The sequence below is a fragment of the Phocoena phocoena genome, chromosome 7, assembly GCF_963924675.1.
Source record: "Phocoena phocoena chromosome 7, mPhoPho1.1, whole genome shotgun sequence".
Taxonomy (NCBI): Eukaryota; Metazoa; Chordata; class Mammalia; order Artiodactyla; family Phocoenidae; genus Phocoena; species Phocoena phocoena.
Window position 1 is genome coordinate 20,124,789 of NC_089225.1, and position 15,492 is coordinate 20,140,280.

The window sequence follows — 15,492 nt, forward strand, 5'->3', positions numbered from 1 at the left end:
ATGGCTCTCTTTACTCCGTGGAAGCTGTCCTCTCAGAAGCTGGGCTTTTTCCTCGTGACTTTTGGCTTTATTTGGGGTATGATGCTCTTGCATTTTACCATCCAGCAGAGAACTCAGCCCGAGAGCAGCTCCATGCTTCGGGAACAGATCCTGGACCTCAGCAAGAGGTACATCAAGGCGCTGGCAGAAGAAAACAGAAATGTGGTGGATGGGCCCTACGCGGGGGTCATGACAGCTTACGGTAAGCACCACACTGCCGGGGCTCCTCCGTCGAGTGTGGCTTTGCCTCCAAGGGACCCAGAGGCTCTCAGACTTGGTCATGGATTGAGTATATCCCTCGCCGCTACCTTCATGGCGATAAACTGCCCACAGAGGGACACTTTTAGAAAGTTAAAGCTACGCCCTTTGGGAGATTCTGACCCTCTTGTGCACGCTGACACTTAGCGCCAGGAGCAGTGGGGCTTACTAGTTGGTGCTCTGTCGGTTGTATTTGCAGCTGCCTCCTCGTCCCTGGACACATTGCTGGACTGCATGATCTCATCTGGGAGGATGATCAGGGAATGTAGAAAAATCTTCTCATTATCGTTCCCTAAACAAACCTTAATTAGGACTGGTGGGCGTGAGGTAAGGAGGGTGGGGAAGAATGTCCTACGGACGCCAAGAAACTCAGAGCCGAACGTGTGCCTCCCTCTGGCCAGTATGCAGGGACATCAGGGCTTACGTGCTGACTGATAGTTTTAACCTTTGGCTTCCTTAGAGTTTACCGCTGTTGTGTCTTGCTCTGGTCTCTGGTTGCCCTCGCTTTGAAAGAAATCTTTCTGTACTCGTTGCTTTTTTTGTCAGGTGCTTGAAATCCGTTTTGAAATGAGGTTGAGTGAAAAAAAATACACATACGGAGTATTACTTATTTTTCTTTCAGCAAAAGTTAGGCTTAATATAGAAAAGTTGGAAGCTGTAGACAAGCAAAAAAAAAATCAAGTAGAAAAAGGAAAATCACATATAAATCTACTGTAGAAAGTAATCACAATTAACATTTCAGTGTATATCTTTCTGAAATATGTGTATACACACTATATATATATACACATAAACATATGTATATATATGTTTGTGTAAATAAAATATTTACAAAAACATACACACACAAATACAAAACGAAAGTTGCAAATGAAATTTAGATCAGACTGTATTTTGGAGAATCCAAGTCCCAGCCCTCCTGTGGTCACCGAGTATTGGAGTGGACTTAATCCACAGAAGATGACCTTGGTTACTGTGCAGTGACAGTTCTGGTCATTGCAGGGAGACTTCAGTGGCCTCACGGTTTGAGATCTGAGGTATACTATAAATCAGATAGAAGAGTGGGGTTGGGCAGGGTGGGAAAGTTCGATGTTCTACTTTGTGACCCATTCAAGGTCTTTGAAGTATGTAGAGGTCAAATGATGATTCCTGAAAATGTGTAGCCACAGGTTGAAGCTTGAGTTTAAACATAGGAAATCATGCTCAATGTTACATATACATGTTTTCTTTTCTGAAGGATCCAGGAAACTCGGTTATTTTTAAATTATATATATGTATATAATTAATTTAATTTTATAAATATATAGATATAAAAATTATATACATATATTTTTTTTTTCTGGTAAGGAGAAAATGGTTACTTTTAACATACAATGTGGACATTCTTTTTCAGTGCCTACTATTTGAATGATCACACAGTCTGCTTTTAATCTATTCCTTCAAGATTTGTAGGCACTGGTTTTTAATACGTCTAAATAAAATGTCACCTTTTTCAATCTAATGGATCAAAAAATGAGCCTTCTTTGAGAGCTGACCTTGAAAAACAGCTAGGTAGTCTTTCAGAGGGTGCGTTTTAAATTACTCATTGACTTCGATCTTCTGTAATAATTCCCAAATGTTATAGGTAAACCGTCAGAAAAAGACAAAGCAAACTATCATCGTTGGTGTTACCAGTGGGTTACAAGTAAATGTCACAAGTAAAACTGATGCTGTGTTTCAGTTTCTGGTTCAGTGCATTCCACGTTAACATTTGGAGGGAAAGAGGTCTAGTCCTGTAGTAACTTCCTCCTTCTGTTTATCTCGGTCTCTCTCAAACCTTTAACGTGGGAAGCAAGAAGCCACATGAATGGTAAATTTATAGACTTTATTTTTTCTAGTTGTTTCGACCAGTTTTATTTCTTGTGTACTGCTAAACATCTCATAGGGTAGGTTTCCTCCACACTCTTAAAGAGCAAGGATCTGGTGTTAGCTTTTCAGCCTGACCGAGACAGTATGTTTTTTAGAAAGATATCAACAACCCCAGAGTAGTCTGTTAGAATATGAACCACTGTATATGCTTGTAATCAAAGGACTTTGGAGCTCAGAGAAACTACAGAAATTTATTTCAACTTCCTCCGTTTACAGACGAACCTTAGCAAAATAATAATTCTCCTCAAAAACAACAAAGAAACAACCAAACGGCCCCATCGGCACCTCTAACGTATTTTTCTCTTTCATCTCATCAACTCGACATGCCAATGAAAGTGGTCTTTGGAGCTGAGTTTCGGGAATTTAATTGGACTGTGCATTAGTGCTTGAGGTTTGGGGATCGTCATGTGATGAGATCTTACCCAGACATAGGTTTTCATCTCAGCACTATTGATGTTTGGAGCCAGATAGTTCTGAGTGGGGGACTGTTTGTACCTTGTAGGATGTTTAGCAGCATCTCTGGTGCCTCTACCCACTATATGCCAGTAGCATCAAAAATGTCTCCGGGCTTGGGGGGCAAAATTTCCCTCCTCCGCACCTTGGAGAACTATTTGCACGAGGACTGGAAACAGCAGACCCCATCTAACAGCATCTTCTTATGGAAGTCCTTTAGCAGATAACTGGATTTTATTGTTTAAAATTTGCCAGGCTAGTTCTCCCTGGTTCTCAGCTCTTGGTATCAGCAACTGGGATTGAGGCAGATGGTATAGTCCAGAGCCAGTCCTGGAAAGCTGGAGAGCCATTCTGATGATGTGTGCTTCCCCTGGAATCCATCACTAGCAGTTGTGGGCATGTCAATTGCCAGGCAGCCCTGGTGGGTGATGTTACGTGTCAGATGGAAGTATGGAGACTGCCAGATGTACAGTGGTTTAGCTGGGCTGGTGGAGTGGGGATGAGGATGCATGAGCCATTGGTTTGCAGTCTCTTTTTCTGCCATAGATGCAGTCCATGTACAGAGCACTGCCTCGATGTCTGCTCTGGACCAGTGAACAGCTAACCCTCTGTGGCTGGGACCTGTGTCTGGTTTGAATGAATCCAGTTAATAGACCCAAAAAAAAAAAACAAAAAACCCTCTTCCTTCTCCCAACCCATACTGGTATAATCAGAGGCTCTTAATGTGCTACAAATTTGTCTTAAGTAGCTGTGGCAGGTGTTTGAAGAATCGTAGTAGCTGATTTTAGATTAAAATTCCTGACTTGAGATGCTAGGGCAGAAGTGTTTAGCAAACCATGACCTGTGGGTCATATTTGGAGCTCTGCCTGTCTGTGTAAATAAAGTTTCATTAAAACACAAACAGTGCCATTTGTTTATAACAACTGTAATAACAGAGCAACGTGGCAGTACCAGTATTTATTTCACATAACATCTAAGGTGTGATGACTCCATCTTTCAGTAGTCCCCATAGTTCATTCTAAAACACTCGTGCGATCGTGTCCCTCCTTGACTCAACAATTTCCCAGGACTCCCATGGCCTTGGGCCGGATCCTCCTGTTTTCATATGGGTTTGGAACCCAGCACCCCGTGGTTTATGTGTTGCCTGTGGCTGCCTTTGTGCTGCAATCCCAGAGCTGAGTAGTTGCTGCAGAGAGGGCAAAGCCTAAGATGTTTACTGTCTGGTCCTTTGCCAAAAATGTTTGTCAGTCTCTGACATGCAGTTGGTTGTTCGTTTGACTGGTTCTTAAACAACAGCAGAAGAACTTTCAAATGGTGTCCCCCCCGCTCCTCCATCCTCGTTCTGGTGATTTGAAGAGAGACTTCTGACTTTCTTTTGGGATATGGTCTTCAGAAGTAGTGCCTGGAAGATATCCGGGGCAGCCTGTGTGAAACAGTCGCAGCATTCATTCCTGGCGTGTGGAGGGCGTTTCTGGGTGCTTCTCTATCACTGCGGGGAGGAGCATGTGGGGCCAGAGCCGTCTGTAGCTCAGCCTCCGCTGCATCTCCCAGGCCCGCGTGGCAGGGCCATGCCTGTCTGTGATTTCTCGGGAGTTGCGTCCCGAATGGTGTCACTCGCCCAGTCAATGCTGTGCTTGTTTCTGAGGTGAATTGGTCTCTGTCTCCAATGGCCTGACCCAAATTCTGATGCCCAGTGATCACCTCTTATCTAACAGGCCAGGCCTGGTCCACTTGTGTTCTCAAAGTAGCAGGAATAGAAATCTAGGGTGATGAGAGACACCCCTCCCCCCCCCAGGGGTACATCCGCACCTTATTAACCTTGACTTTTCTCACCTACTTGATTCTCTGGGCGCTGGGACGCTCTGCCCTGGGCTGGTCACCAGCTCAGGCTGAAGCAGCCATGAGCCCTCAGCTTCTCTGCCAGCCCCCCACCAATATTCTGTTTCCCTGCTGCCTGGTTCCCCCTTGTCCTCCAGGTCTGTACACCTGCTCTGCCTTACCTCCTGTCTCCTGGTTCCCTGAACTCCTTGGGCCTAGACTGTCCCCGGGATTGGCTCTTATCCTTCCAGCCTGGCACTTTGGGCAATGTCTGCGCCGTGGGCTCGTGTCTGTCAGTGCAGTCGATGCTTTGTGTGTACAGCTGGGAAAAGACTGACAGGGTCTTCTGCTCTCACAGAGGCTGCACTCATTTGGGGGGAGAAATAATAAACAAGAGAATGACAGATAGCAGTAAATTCCAGGAAGAAAAACGACACAGGGAGATGGGATTTTTAAAAAAGTACTTGAGGAGCTACTTTGGAGGAGAAGGTCAAAGAAGGCCTCTCCCAGGAGGTGTCTTTTATTTTTTATTTATTTTATTTTATTTGTTTTTGGCTGCGTCGGGTCTTCATTGCTGCGCACGGGCTTTTCTCTAGTTGTGGCGAGCGGGGTCTACTCCTCGTTGCGGTGCGCGGGCTTCTCATTGCGGTGGCTTCTCTTGTTGCGGAGCATGGGCTCTAGGCGTGTGGCGCACGGGTTTAGCCGCCCCGCGGCACGTGGGATCTTCCCGGACCGGGGCTCGAACCCGTGTCCCCTGCATCGGCAGGTGGATTCTTCACCACTGCGCCATCAGGGAAGCCCAGGAGGTGTGTTTTAGCCCAAATGATGCTCAGGAGCTGGCGGGTGGGGTGGGAGGCGGGAGGTTGAGGTGAAGCAGGGTGTGTGCCAGGTCCTAAGGCCTCACGCACACTCCAAGAGCAGAGCAGAGGCTGCTGCGGCTAGAACAAGGTGAGCACAGGGCAGTGTGGCCGGTGCTGATGTGGGAGAATCAGGAAGAAGGCATGGGTACCGAGGCCCTGAAGGCTGTGGTCTCAGTGTGATGGAAGCAGCAGAGGAGATGAGGAAGACAGATACTCTTGCAAGGGAGCCTGGCCTGGCTTGCCCCTACCTGGCGCCGGCCGTGACCCTGACCTGTTGTCCACTGTCACCTCCACAGGGAGCTCAAGAGGAAGGAAGTTCTTTCTGTTTCCTTAAGGACATAGGGGTGGAGAACCAGAGGAGAGTTTTTAGTTGCTGGCGAGGGGGTAGCAGCTTTGGGCTTCTGTGGCCCTTGTCGGCCTGGCGATGTCCATTGCCAAGACATAAATACCGCTTAGGGTTGGTTCAAAAGTCAGTGGGGGGCCCTCACTGTGATGCTGGCGTGGCTGCCTGAGGCTGCTCCAAAAACGTAGCCCCCATCCTGCGTTGCAGACCTAGGTAACGATCTGAGAGTCGGACAAGAGCTTGTCTGTGTGTTTCGTTCCACCTCTCCTATGAAAAAGAAGAAAACACTTACACTGGATAAGCTTGTGAAGGTTTATTGTTTAAATTTTTTCTTTTTGCCTCTGTTCCTCCAAATCTGATCAAGGGACTGTTTTTTGGAGGGCTGCGTGATGTGGAAAACCACCATCACCTAAGCAGAACCCTTGAGGGAAAAACACTGTTCTTGGAGCGAAACGGGGGGAAAAAAGAGCTGGCCCCTTTCTTTGGTGTGTCTCAGGAGGTTACTTGGTTACCCTACAGTGACGTGACTGGTGTGATTCTGGAAAGGGCTCTCTGCTTTCAAAAGCTTGGACCTACAAATGGGCCTCTTTGGGGCTTGGGGCTTTTCCAGTGATCCTGTGGTAGAAGACCCCCACCCAGCATCCCTGTCAGAGCCAGGCCAAGTTCACGGGCACACTCAGCCCAGTTTGGATGTCTGAGGAGGACCTCGGGTGTGTTTGAGACAGGAGTGCAGTCGGAATCTGGGTCTCCGGGAGGAACTGGAGGCTCTTGCTTGTACTCTCTGTGTTCTCAAGCCCTTTCCTTGCACACCACACCACTGCTTCCGGTCCTGGTGGGAGGAGGGGATACAGGTGTAAAGGGGTTTGCCTCAGAGTCTTGCCCTGAAGTAGGTCCCTCATCTTCCCTGCAGCGCCTCCCCTTCCCAGCGGTGTCCTGGTGCTCTTTCTGCCAGAACTGCTTGGGCAGAGCTCACGGCCACCCTGAAGAGCTGTCCACCCTTCTCATCCTGCCTGGCAGTGCAGCTGTTTTCTGCCACCAGCTTTTGGACAATGGCTGGGCATCTTCCTGCCTCTGAGCTCTGCATTTGCTGTTCCCTCCACCTGCATGCCCTTCCTCCAGAGAGATCTCTCCCTCCCCTCCTTCGGGTCCCTATCAGAAGTAGGGCCGCACCCCTAATTCAGTCTCATTCTTCATGACACTTAAACTACCTATCATGTCGCTGTCTTTATCATCTCTCTCCCCCATTAGAATGGAAGCTTCCAGAGAGCAGGGAGTCCTGTCTCTCCTGTTCCCTGCTGTGCCCCAGGGCCTTAGCACGTACCTGGCACATAGTAGGAACCATGAGTGAATAGCAGCAGTGTTCCCTCCACCCTGACTCTGTCTACTACAGTTATAGCTGAGGTTAGTTTGAAAATCACAGTGGAAACTCCCTGGCGGTCCAGTGGTTAGGGCTCTGCACTTCCACTGCAAGGGGCTCAGGTTCGATCCCTGGTCGGGGAACTAAGATCCTGCAAGCCGAGAGGTGTGGCTAAAAAAAAAACAAAAAGAAAATCACAGTAACACAGTAATGTTTTTAGTGAGACAGGAAACAAGAAGAGATTCCCTATGGACTTGGTGTCCAGGTGGCTCGAAGTAGCTATTATGCACGATCCTGACGTGGGAACCGTTGTTTCTTCTGGAAAGCAGCTGGAGCGTGTTTAGTTGTGGCTTGTGGAAGGTCTCCTTACTAGATGTGTGACCTTGGGCAAGTCACTGATGTTTTAAAAGACTGCCTCCTCTTTTGTCCAATAGAGGCTATAATATCACTGACCTCAGAGGCTTGTTGACCTCATAGGATTGCACGTGACCGAGCTTATCAAAGCACTTAGCTTAGTAATAAGCTGTGGACTGGAGGAGGGCAGGCTCGCCACCCACTGCTAATGAAACAAGATGCCCAAGGCTTGTGCACCAGAATCCCCTGGACTGCTGTGACAGCACCGATGCTGGGCTCCACCCCAGCCGGGCTTGAGACCTGCTGCTCAGAACTCCAGGGAGGTGCTGTTCGGCTCTTCCCTGGATCCCTTTCCGAAGGTGTGTTAGCTCCAGAGTGACCTTGGCATCATAGAAACGGGACATGTGATTGTCATTCTCCTCCCGTTCAAAAGATAAAGCTTGTCCTTTGTGGTGTGGGATAAGTGGGGCGTGGCCGAGCTCACTTCGTCTCTGAAGTGGGCACCACTGGGGCACAGTTTCTGGTGTGGGTAGTGAGCAGGGAGGGCTGTGCTATGGCTGCCCTTTCCCGACAGGGAAGATGCCCTGGAGTCAGTGGGGACTACCGGTGTCAGTGGACTTGACCGTTCAGAGCCTGAGTCCTTTTCTACACAGAGGGCTAAGTCGGCTTGAGTCCTGTTCCATGCAGCTGGCGAAGTGTTAGGAAGATGGAGAGAGCAGCCCAAGAACTCTGTCTGGATGTTTACAGATTCCGTAAAGCAGTTCACTATCCTGCACAGGCCTAGATAGGATTCTTTCTCAGATTCTGCTGCCTAGAAGTTCCTTGAAATACTAGCGAGCCTTCCCCCAGCACAGGAATAGCATTTACTTGCAGGTGCAAATTCAAGTCAAAGCTTAATTCCGTACAGCTAACCCAGAAGAGCACGGCAGTCAGTGCCTCTGAGCTGCTCTTTCACTGGGTGATGATTGTTCCCTTTGTGACCTGGACGGCCTGTGACAGCTGCAGGGGGAAGGGCATATTTGTGAGTTTAGGGGCTGGTGAGTTGTCCACTGGGGGGGCTTGAAGAACCCAGCTGAGATGAGACAGTGAGGGTCAGTGACTGAGATGCTTCTTGGGAGAGGGGAGGGGACATCAGGGTACCTGTGGCCAGTATCCTTGAGTTCCGAGGGTAGAATACACAGTACTGATTGCATTTTCAGGTAGCATTTCGTGCCTTTGTGATTGTCAGAATGATGTGAAAGTTTATAGAAAATTCAGAGCTTTTGGAATATGAGGCTGTCGAAACCTGGGACCCTCCAGGCACCTTTCCTGGGCTGACTTCTTTTTTCTCCCCATGTGAAAGGGAAAAAAAAATCATTTTCAATTCCAGCAGCTGTTTGAGTCACTGTTTCAAAGCTGTTCAACACACGATAAAAGATATTGTCCGTAAAACGCGCAAGGGCAGAGATGATCCCTTGCCCAGCTTTGCATTCTTACAAATAAAGAGATAAAACACTCTTTACCCCCAAACCAGGTAAATTTGATTTTTCTCCATCCTTTATTTAAATGCAGATATATATGTGTGTGTATGCTCATTTTAAAAAACTGGAATATTTTACATAGAGCTTTTTGAACTCATCTTTATTTTATTTCCCCGTCCATTATATTTTTTTAACGGCCATACACTTTTCCTTTTTCATCCAACCATTCAATAAACATTTATTGAGCTCCTGAGGTCAATAGCTTGTGGCAGTAAACAGAGATGACAGAACAGACCTGCTCTCTGGCCTCCAGTCTAGCGATTTATTCCCTTTTAGGAATAGATGGACACCATACGATGTAACCTTTTTGTTGGGTATTTGGGTAGTGTCCACTGCTTATCTATAATAAACAGCACTGTTCTCTTTTATAACTAACACTGTCTCGAATGTCCTTGTACATAATGAATGGACTGTATTTTGGTCATTACTCTAACCGTATTATCGTTCTGTGGAAAGGTCACTTTAAAATTAATTTTCAAACATGTAACTGATGAAACTTGACATTCCTGGCAGTCGGTGGGAATGAGAGGTTGGGGTTAATTCTTTTTTCATTAGCACCTTCCTTTCTCATTAGCACCTTCCTTTCTCATTAGCGCCCTGTCTTTTGCTGGCTTCTCTGGAGCAGCAAGTGAATCTGCTCTGTGGTCCTGCTGTTCCAGCTCTGCTCTGGACTGGGGGGCGGGGAAACACGACCACGGTAGAGAAGGAATTGCATTAGGAACAAGCACAGATGTAAATGATCTCTGGCAGTTCCGCTGTAAGTCCTTGCTTACTGCTTCTGTGCCAGTGAATCGTGGCGGCTGCATCTTCAATGTAGTTCTCGATTGTGTGTGCCCAGAATCCTTGACGTGCAGGTTCTGAAAGTTCCGACCGAGCAGCTTGAGGATGGGACCTGGTACCTCTGACTCCACAGCCAAGCCTGATGGACAGCAGGCTGGAGAACCACTGCTTTGGGAAGCGTGTCCCAGGGGAATGGGGTGGGACCAGCCTTGAGGCACTGCCCTCAAGCACTGACCTTTCTCAGTTGACTTGCTGATCTGGGCAATCAGGGTTTACCACCCAGTCTCACAGTTTTAGCTGATAGACTTATAAACTGACAGATCTTCTTCCACCAGCAGGACCCCCCTTTCTCCTGATATTTCATCTCCTTGGACTCCAGCTAAGGGGGAAGGTGTAGCTGGCAGTGATATCTCCTTGACTGTCCTGCTCAAGGATGCGGCAGCATCTTCCAGCCCCTCTTATCCTTAATGTCATGGCTTTCAGGAAATGAAACTCTACAGAAGCTGCCAGAGCACCTGTTCTGAGATTTTGTTGATCTCACCCTTTATCAGAGAACTCCTGGCATGATAGAAACGAAAAGCTTCCTTTCCCCAGAGGGACATTTTAAATGTTTTTACCTACTTTGATCTCATCTTTATCACGGACAGTAAGTTTGCGGAATGCAGAATTGCAGTAGTAATGTTGGGATTAAATTTTTATTACTGAGGCTTTGAAGCACAAACAAAACTTTAAAAGCCCATTAGTAATTGGGAATTGTAATCCTGCAGAGGATACAGTTTATGGCTGTAATAACTTTAAAACACAATGATAAATATGAAAATATTATACTAGAATTTGGAGGAATGTTTTCACCTTCATTTCTTTATTAAACTGTATAGAAATTATTCTTGGGTGTTCAGTCTTATCAAATATATGGGTTAACATTAAGGTGAAAATATACAAAAATACTCTGGTATTAGTTTAAAATTGCAGTAAAGCTCTTAACAATTTTTGCAGGTTTAGCTGTGAAATACAAAGGTGAGAAACAATTTCATCACTTACAAAGCTATAGTTTATTTAGCCTTCTTTGTGGGAAGACTAAGTGTAGTTCATTTAGTTGTTGGTTCATTCATTCACTCAGTTATTCATTTAGGTAACACACACTTCCTGATTACTGTGTCAGGCACTGTGCCAGTTGGTAAGGATACAAAGATGGGCTTGGGGTCATCTTTGCCCTTGTGTGTTTTATTGACACAGTATCTTTTATCTTGTGTTGGACTGCCTTGAAATTGTGACTCAAGTAGCTGCTTGAGTTGAAAATGAACTTTTTTTTTTTTCCCCCACATTGGGAGAGAAACCATGCCAACTCAGGTAGAGTGTCTAAGGTTTTGATAGTCTTATATTCCATTTTCATTTTAAGGGAGACGATATAGAAAGATAAGTTCTTCATTACGTTGTAGTGTTGGAGCTGCTCGCGGCACAGTGGTGTCACGAGTCTTGAGGGCGGCTGGGATATGGTTTAACAGAAACACGTGGCAGAAGCTCAGGAGTTAATCCCTGCTAAGTGTGTTCAGAAGTAGCAGGTCAGAGATGCTTGCTGGCCGGCAGGTCCATAGTGGTCCTCAAGAGGCATTGTAGCATAGTGGGTAAGAGCTGTTGGGTCTGGAACCCGATTATCTGGGTTTGGACACTGGATCTGCAGACGCGTGGGACAAGCTAGTTAACCTCTGTGTACTGTGGTTTACTCATTTGTGAAATGGAGGTGGGAACGACAGCACGTTTCTCATATTGTCTTGGCAGGATCAGGTGAGTTAATCCGTGGAAAGTGCTTAGGACAGCAGCTGACGCATAGGGCTCAGTACATAGTGACGCTGGTGGTGCTGCTGGAGGAGCAGCGGCAACAATGCAGTAATAATAGTAGCGATAGTAGTAGCGGCAGTAGTAGCAACCTTAGCGATAGTAGCAGCCGTGGTAGTACTGGGGCAGTAGTGGTGATGGGGACCAGCAACACCTTATCATCATCATGAATTCCTTTATTCGCACCATGTCGCAGTCGCAAAAGGTCCATCTATGTAGGGGAGATCAACAAGAGATAGGGGGTCACATTTATTGATGGACTGTATTTTTTTTTTTTTTTTTTTTTTTGCGGTACCCGGGCCTCTCACCGTTGCGGCCTCTCCCGTTGCGGAGCACAGGCTGCGGACGCGCAGGCTCGGTGGCCATGGCTCACGGGCCCAGCCGCTCCGCGGCACATGGGATCTTCCCGGACCGGGGCACGAACCTGTGTCCTCTGCATCGGCAGGCGGACTCTCAACCACTGCGCCACCAGGGAAGCCCGATGGACTGTATTTTAAGAATCAAGGAAGAATGTCTTCTTAACACTGATGTGACAACTTTGTGTTCTACCTAAGCTGTGTGCCATCAGTGACTATCACCAAAAACTGTGGGCTGGGGACTCTGTCCAGTAGTCCTGTTACCTTTTAACAAAAGGGCAAAAGGTTACCAGCCCTTAAGAGACCTGCAGCATGGGCTAGGCTGCTGTCCGCTCCCACCTTCCCTCATTGTAGTTTCCATCATAGTTGTAGCAGTGCCACCATGGAAGTCACACAGAATGCCAGTTTAGTGACTGTGTTCTCACACCTCATTCCCTCTCCCGTAACCCTTCTGCCCGGATTCTCTCTGGACATCTACACAGAAGGGGGCAGCAGGGAAGACAAAGGTTGGGGGAGTGTGCTTAATTCAGTGGTTCTCAAATGGGGTGCAGTCTGGAGGCATTTCTGATTGTCACATGGGGGGATTGCTACTGTCATTTTGTGGCTGGAGTCCAGGGATGCTGCCAAACACCTTAAATGCATAGAATAGCCTCTTCCATCCCCTGCCCCACCCCCGGCAAAGAATTATCTGGTCCCAAGTGTCAGTGGTGTCAAAGTTGAGAAACCCTGAGTTAACCCAAACTGGAGGGTCAGGGCCTCTGCGTCTGGCTAATGACAATTGCTGGTAAGAGTTAAATGCCATTTTTACACGTGGACTCCTTGGCTGATAATTCAGGCTCTGGGCAAAGAGGCTGGAGATGGGGGAGATTGATATCATTTATCTGAGGAGTGGTTTCTTTACAGCCCCCGAGTGGCACCATTGCCCCCGTCTGTGTGACTGTCCTCTGGCAATCTTCAGAGCTCTGGAGAAGGGGTCAGTGCTTTAGCTTCAGTGTAAGAGCAGAGCCGGTGGCTGACTCCTGCTGTCCACGCCAGCCAATGATGTGTCAGGGACAGGCTGTGAGTCATGCTGACTGTGGGACTGCAGCCCCTGGAGGAGAATGATCTCATGACCCTTTGGATAAAACAGTAAAGCTTTGCATCACTCAGGGAGAGATTTCTCTAGGAAGGATGAGAGCATTTTCCAAAGGTTTTATTTTTTATTTATCTATGTAACAGACAGTTATGTAGTGCTTATTGTGTGCCAGGCAGTGTTCAAAACATATTAACTCATTAAGTCCTCATTACAACCCCGAAGAGGTAGGCTTATTCTTTCAACTCGTACAAATAAGGATGCAAAAATGGAGAGAGACGACTCAAACCTAGGAAGTGATTGGAGTCTAATAAGCCCTTAATCGTTATGCTGTGGATGAAAGTCACTGAATTTCATGCTTGGTTTCTTTTTTCAGCCAGGCTCTCGACTTCTGGCTGGTCACACTGAGATGTCAGGGAATTAGGCAGACCTGAGTAGAGTCTGCGTTGCACTTTTGTATCTCTTTAACCATGAGCATATTACTTTCTGTCTGTGAACCTCAGTTTTCTCTTCTGTAAAATGAAGTCATACCTGCTTCATGGAGAATGTGAAGATACATGGAATTCCTTATAAGTGTGCATGGCACGTGATAGGCGTTCAGGAACTCTTAGTTCCCTTCTAACCTTCTTTGTTATAGTCATATTTTTAGCCAATTGCTCTAATGTTATGGCCAGCTTGTCTTACTACCTGTGGGTAAGGTACACACTGAAGAGCCAAAAATAGACCTGGTCGGATGTTTGTTAGAGTGAGTGAATGAACAATCTGCTATAGATCTTAACGTGGTGAAGAAGTCTGATGTTTGGTGTTGGGTGTTGGGTGTGGTGGAACGATTGACATTATGCTAATTTAGCACATAGAACCAGACTTTCAGGATGAAGATGTGGGTTCTGTTTCTGTTCGTAGTTTTTAGTCAGCTTCAGTGAAGCTGTCTGTAAACCACCAAGGATGCAAAATTCCATGTCAATTACAACACACACCTTTGTTTCTGTTCAGATGAGAGTCTCTCTTGGCCTGGCAAAGTAGGAGGCCTGCATGCCTGTTGGTGGAGGGTCATGGGCTGTGCTCTGGGGTTGGTGGATTGATCCAGTGTGTGTTTCTTTCCTGGCCGGATCAGAGCACCTCTTCGGCGCTAGTGTGCTCTGTTCCCAGCAGAATAGAAGGTGACAACTTCCCATTTGTCTCAGTTCAGGACTTTTCTGCATCCTGTTCCCTCCACTTATGTCCTACTCCCCTGGCCCACTCCCAATTCATAAGCGAGTCTGAATTCTCTTCACCTAGATGGCTATCCTGTGGTCCTCCTGCTTTTATCACATGTACAAGTCAGACTATCTTTCTTTGATTATGAGTTTCCACAGGAGAGGGGGCTAACTTAATTTCTCTCTCTCTGTGTGTAGAATACCTTGTATACAAACTTAGTAAATACTTACGTAGGCATGAAGATAATGTGTCTGTAATTTATCCAGAGGGAAGAACACTTCTCTATAACCCACAGCCAGATACATAAGAAAGAGAATCAACTCTTAAATGTAAGCACCAGAAAAGAACAGCGTCCCAGCGTCTAGAACAATGCCTGGCGCATAGTAGTTGTTTAATAAATACGTCTCGAATGAATCTGGTCTTTATTTTAAGTGTCTTCCTAAATTGCATTATAGTTAACTCTGGGTTATCCAGCATGTCTGGAGTCTGGAACTGTAGCTTTTATTAAGTATTACCATGTGTAACCAACAGCAGTAAAGACTTTGCAAAAAATTTGGACATGCGAGAGTCTACAGCACTAAAAAAACTAACAATAAACTTGATCCGGAAGTTACTTCAGGGCCTTGCTACACTTTGGGCTTGTCATTCAGTGTGTCAGTAACCACCGTGCTAGAACGAGGAAGAATTTAACAGAGTGTTCTGGTAGGATGCTGAGTAACGGAGTTTTCTCTCTCAACCTAGTAGCCAGGAATAATTTTAATGTTACTTACCGCGAAAGTTGTCTTACCAGAGCGAACTGATTTGTTTTGTACTCTTTGGGCCACTTGAATGTGGCTCTCCGTCATCTTAAAGAGGTGGTTTGTTAGGACAGGTCTTCAAGTGGTACTTTTTGATTTGCCGCCTTTTGTTCTTCGTGTCAGAGAGAGAAACAAAGGGAGGGTGAGCGTGTGCGCACCAGGCAAATGTGCGGGGACCAAAGGATTTTCAAACTATGTACGTTTTCTTTTACAGATTTGAAGAAGACTCTTGCTGTGTTGTTGGATAACATTTTGCAGCGCATTGGCAAGTTAGAGTCAAAGGTGGACAACCTCGTAATCAATGGCACAGGGACGAACTTGACCAACTCCACCACAGCTGTTCCCAGCTTGGTAGCACTTGAGAAAATTAATGTGGCAGGTAAGGACTGCAATTCTATGCCCTGACGTGAAGTCAAAGCCTGCTTCGAACTCGGAAGAGAATACAGGAGCACAGTGTTCTTATTGGCATAAGATAAATCCCATAAACTTGGTATGGCCCCTGTAAAGCTCATTTTTAATTTATTTTTGAATAACACATTCAAAT

General features: G+C 46.5%; 1 protein-coding gene across 1 annotated transcript in view; it reads left to right on the plus strand.

Moving 5' to 3' along the window:
• MGAT5 (alpha-1,6-mannosylglycoprotein 6-beta-N-acetylglucosaminyltransferase) overlaps positions 1-15,492 on the plus strand; it is a 224,544-nt gene continuing 209,052 nt past the window's right edge. The window contains exons 1-2 of the mRNA XM_065880603.1: positions 1-241; positions 15,163-15,327. Coding sequence (XP_065736675.1) covers positions 1-241; positions 15,163-15,327 — 406 coding nt within the window. The remainder of the gene's footprint in view (positions 242-15,162; positions 15,328-15,492) is intronic.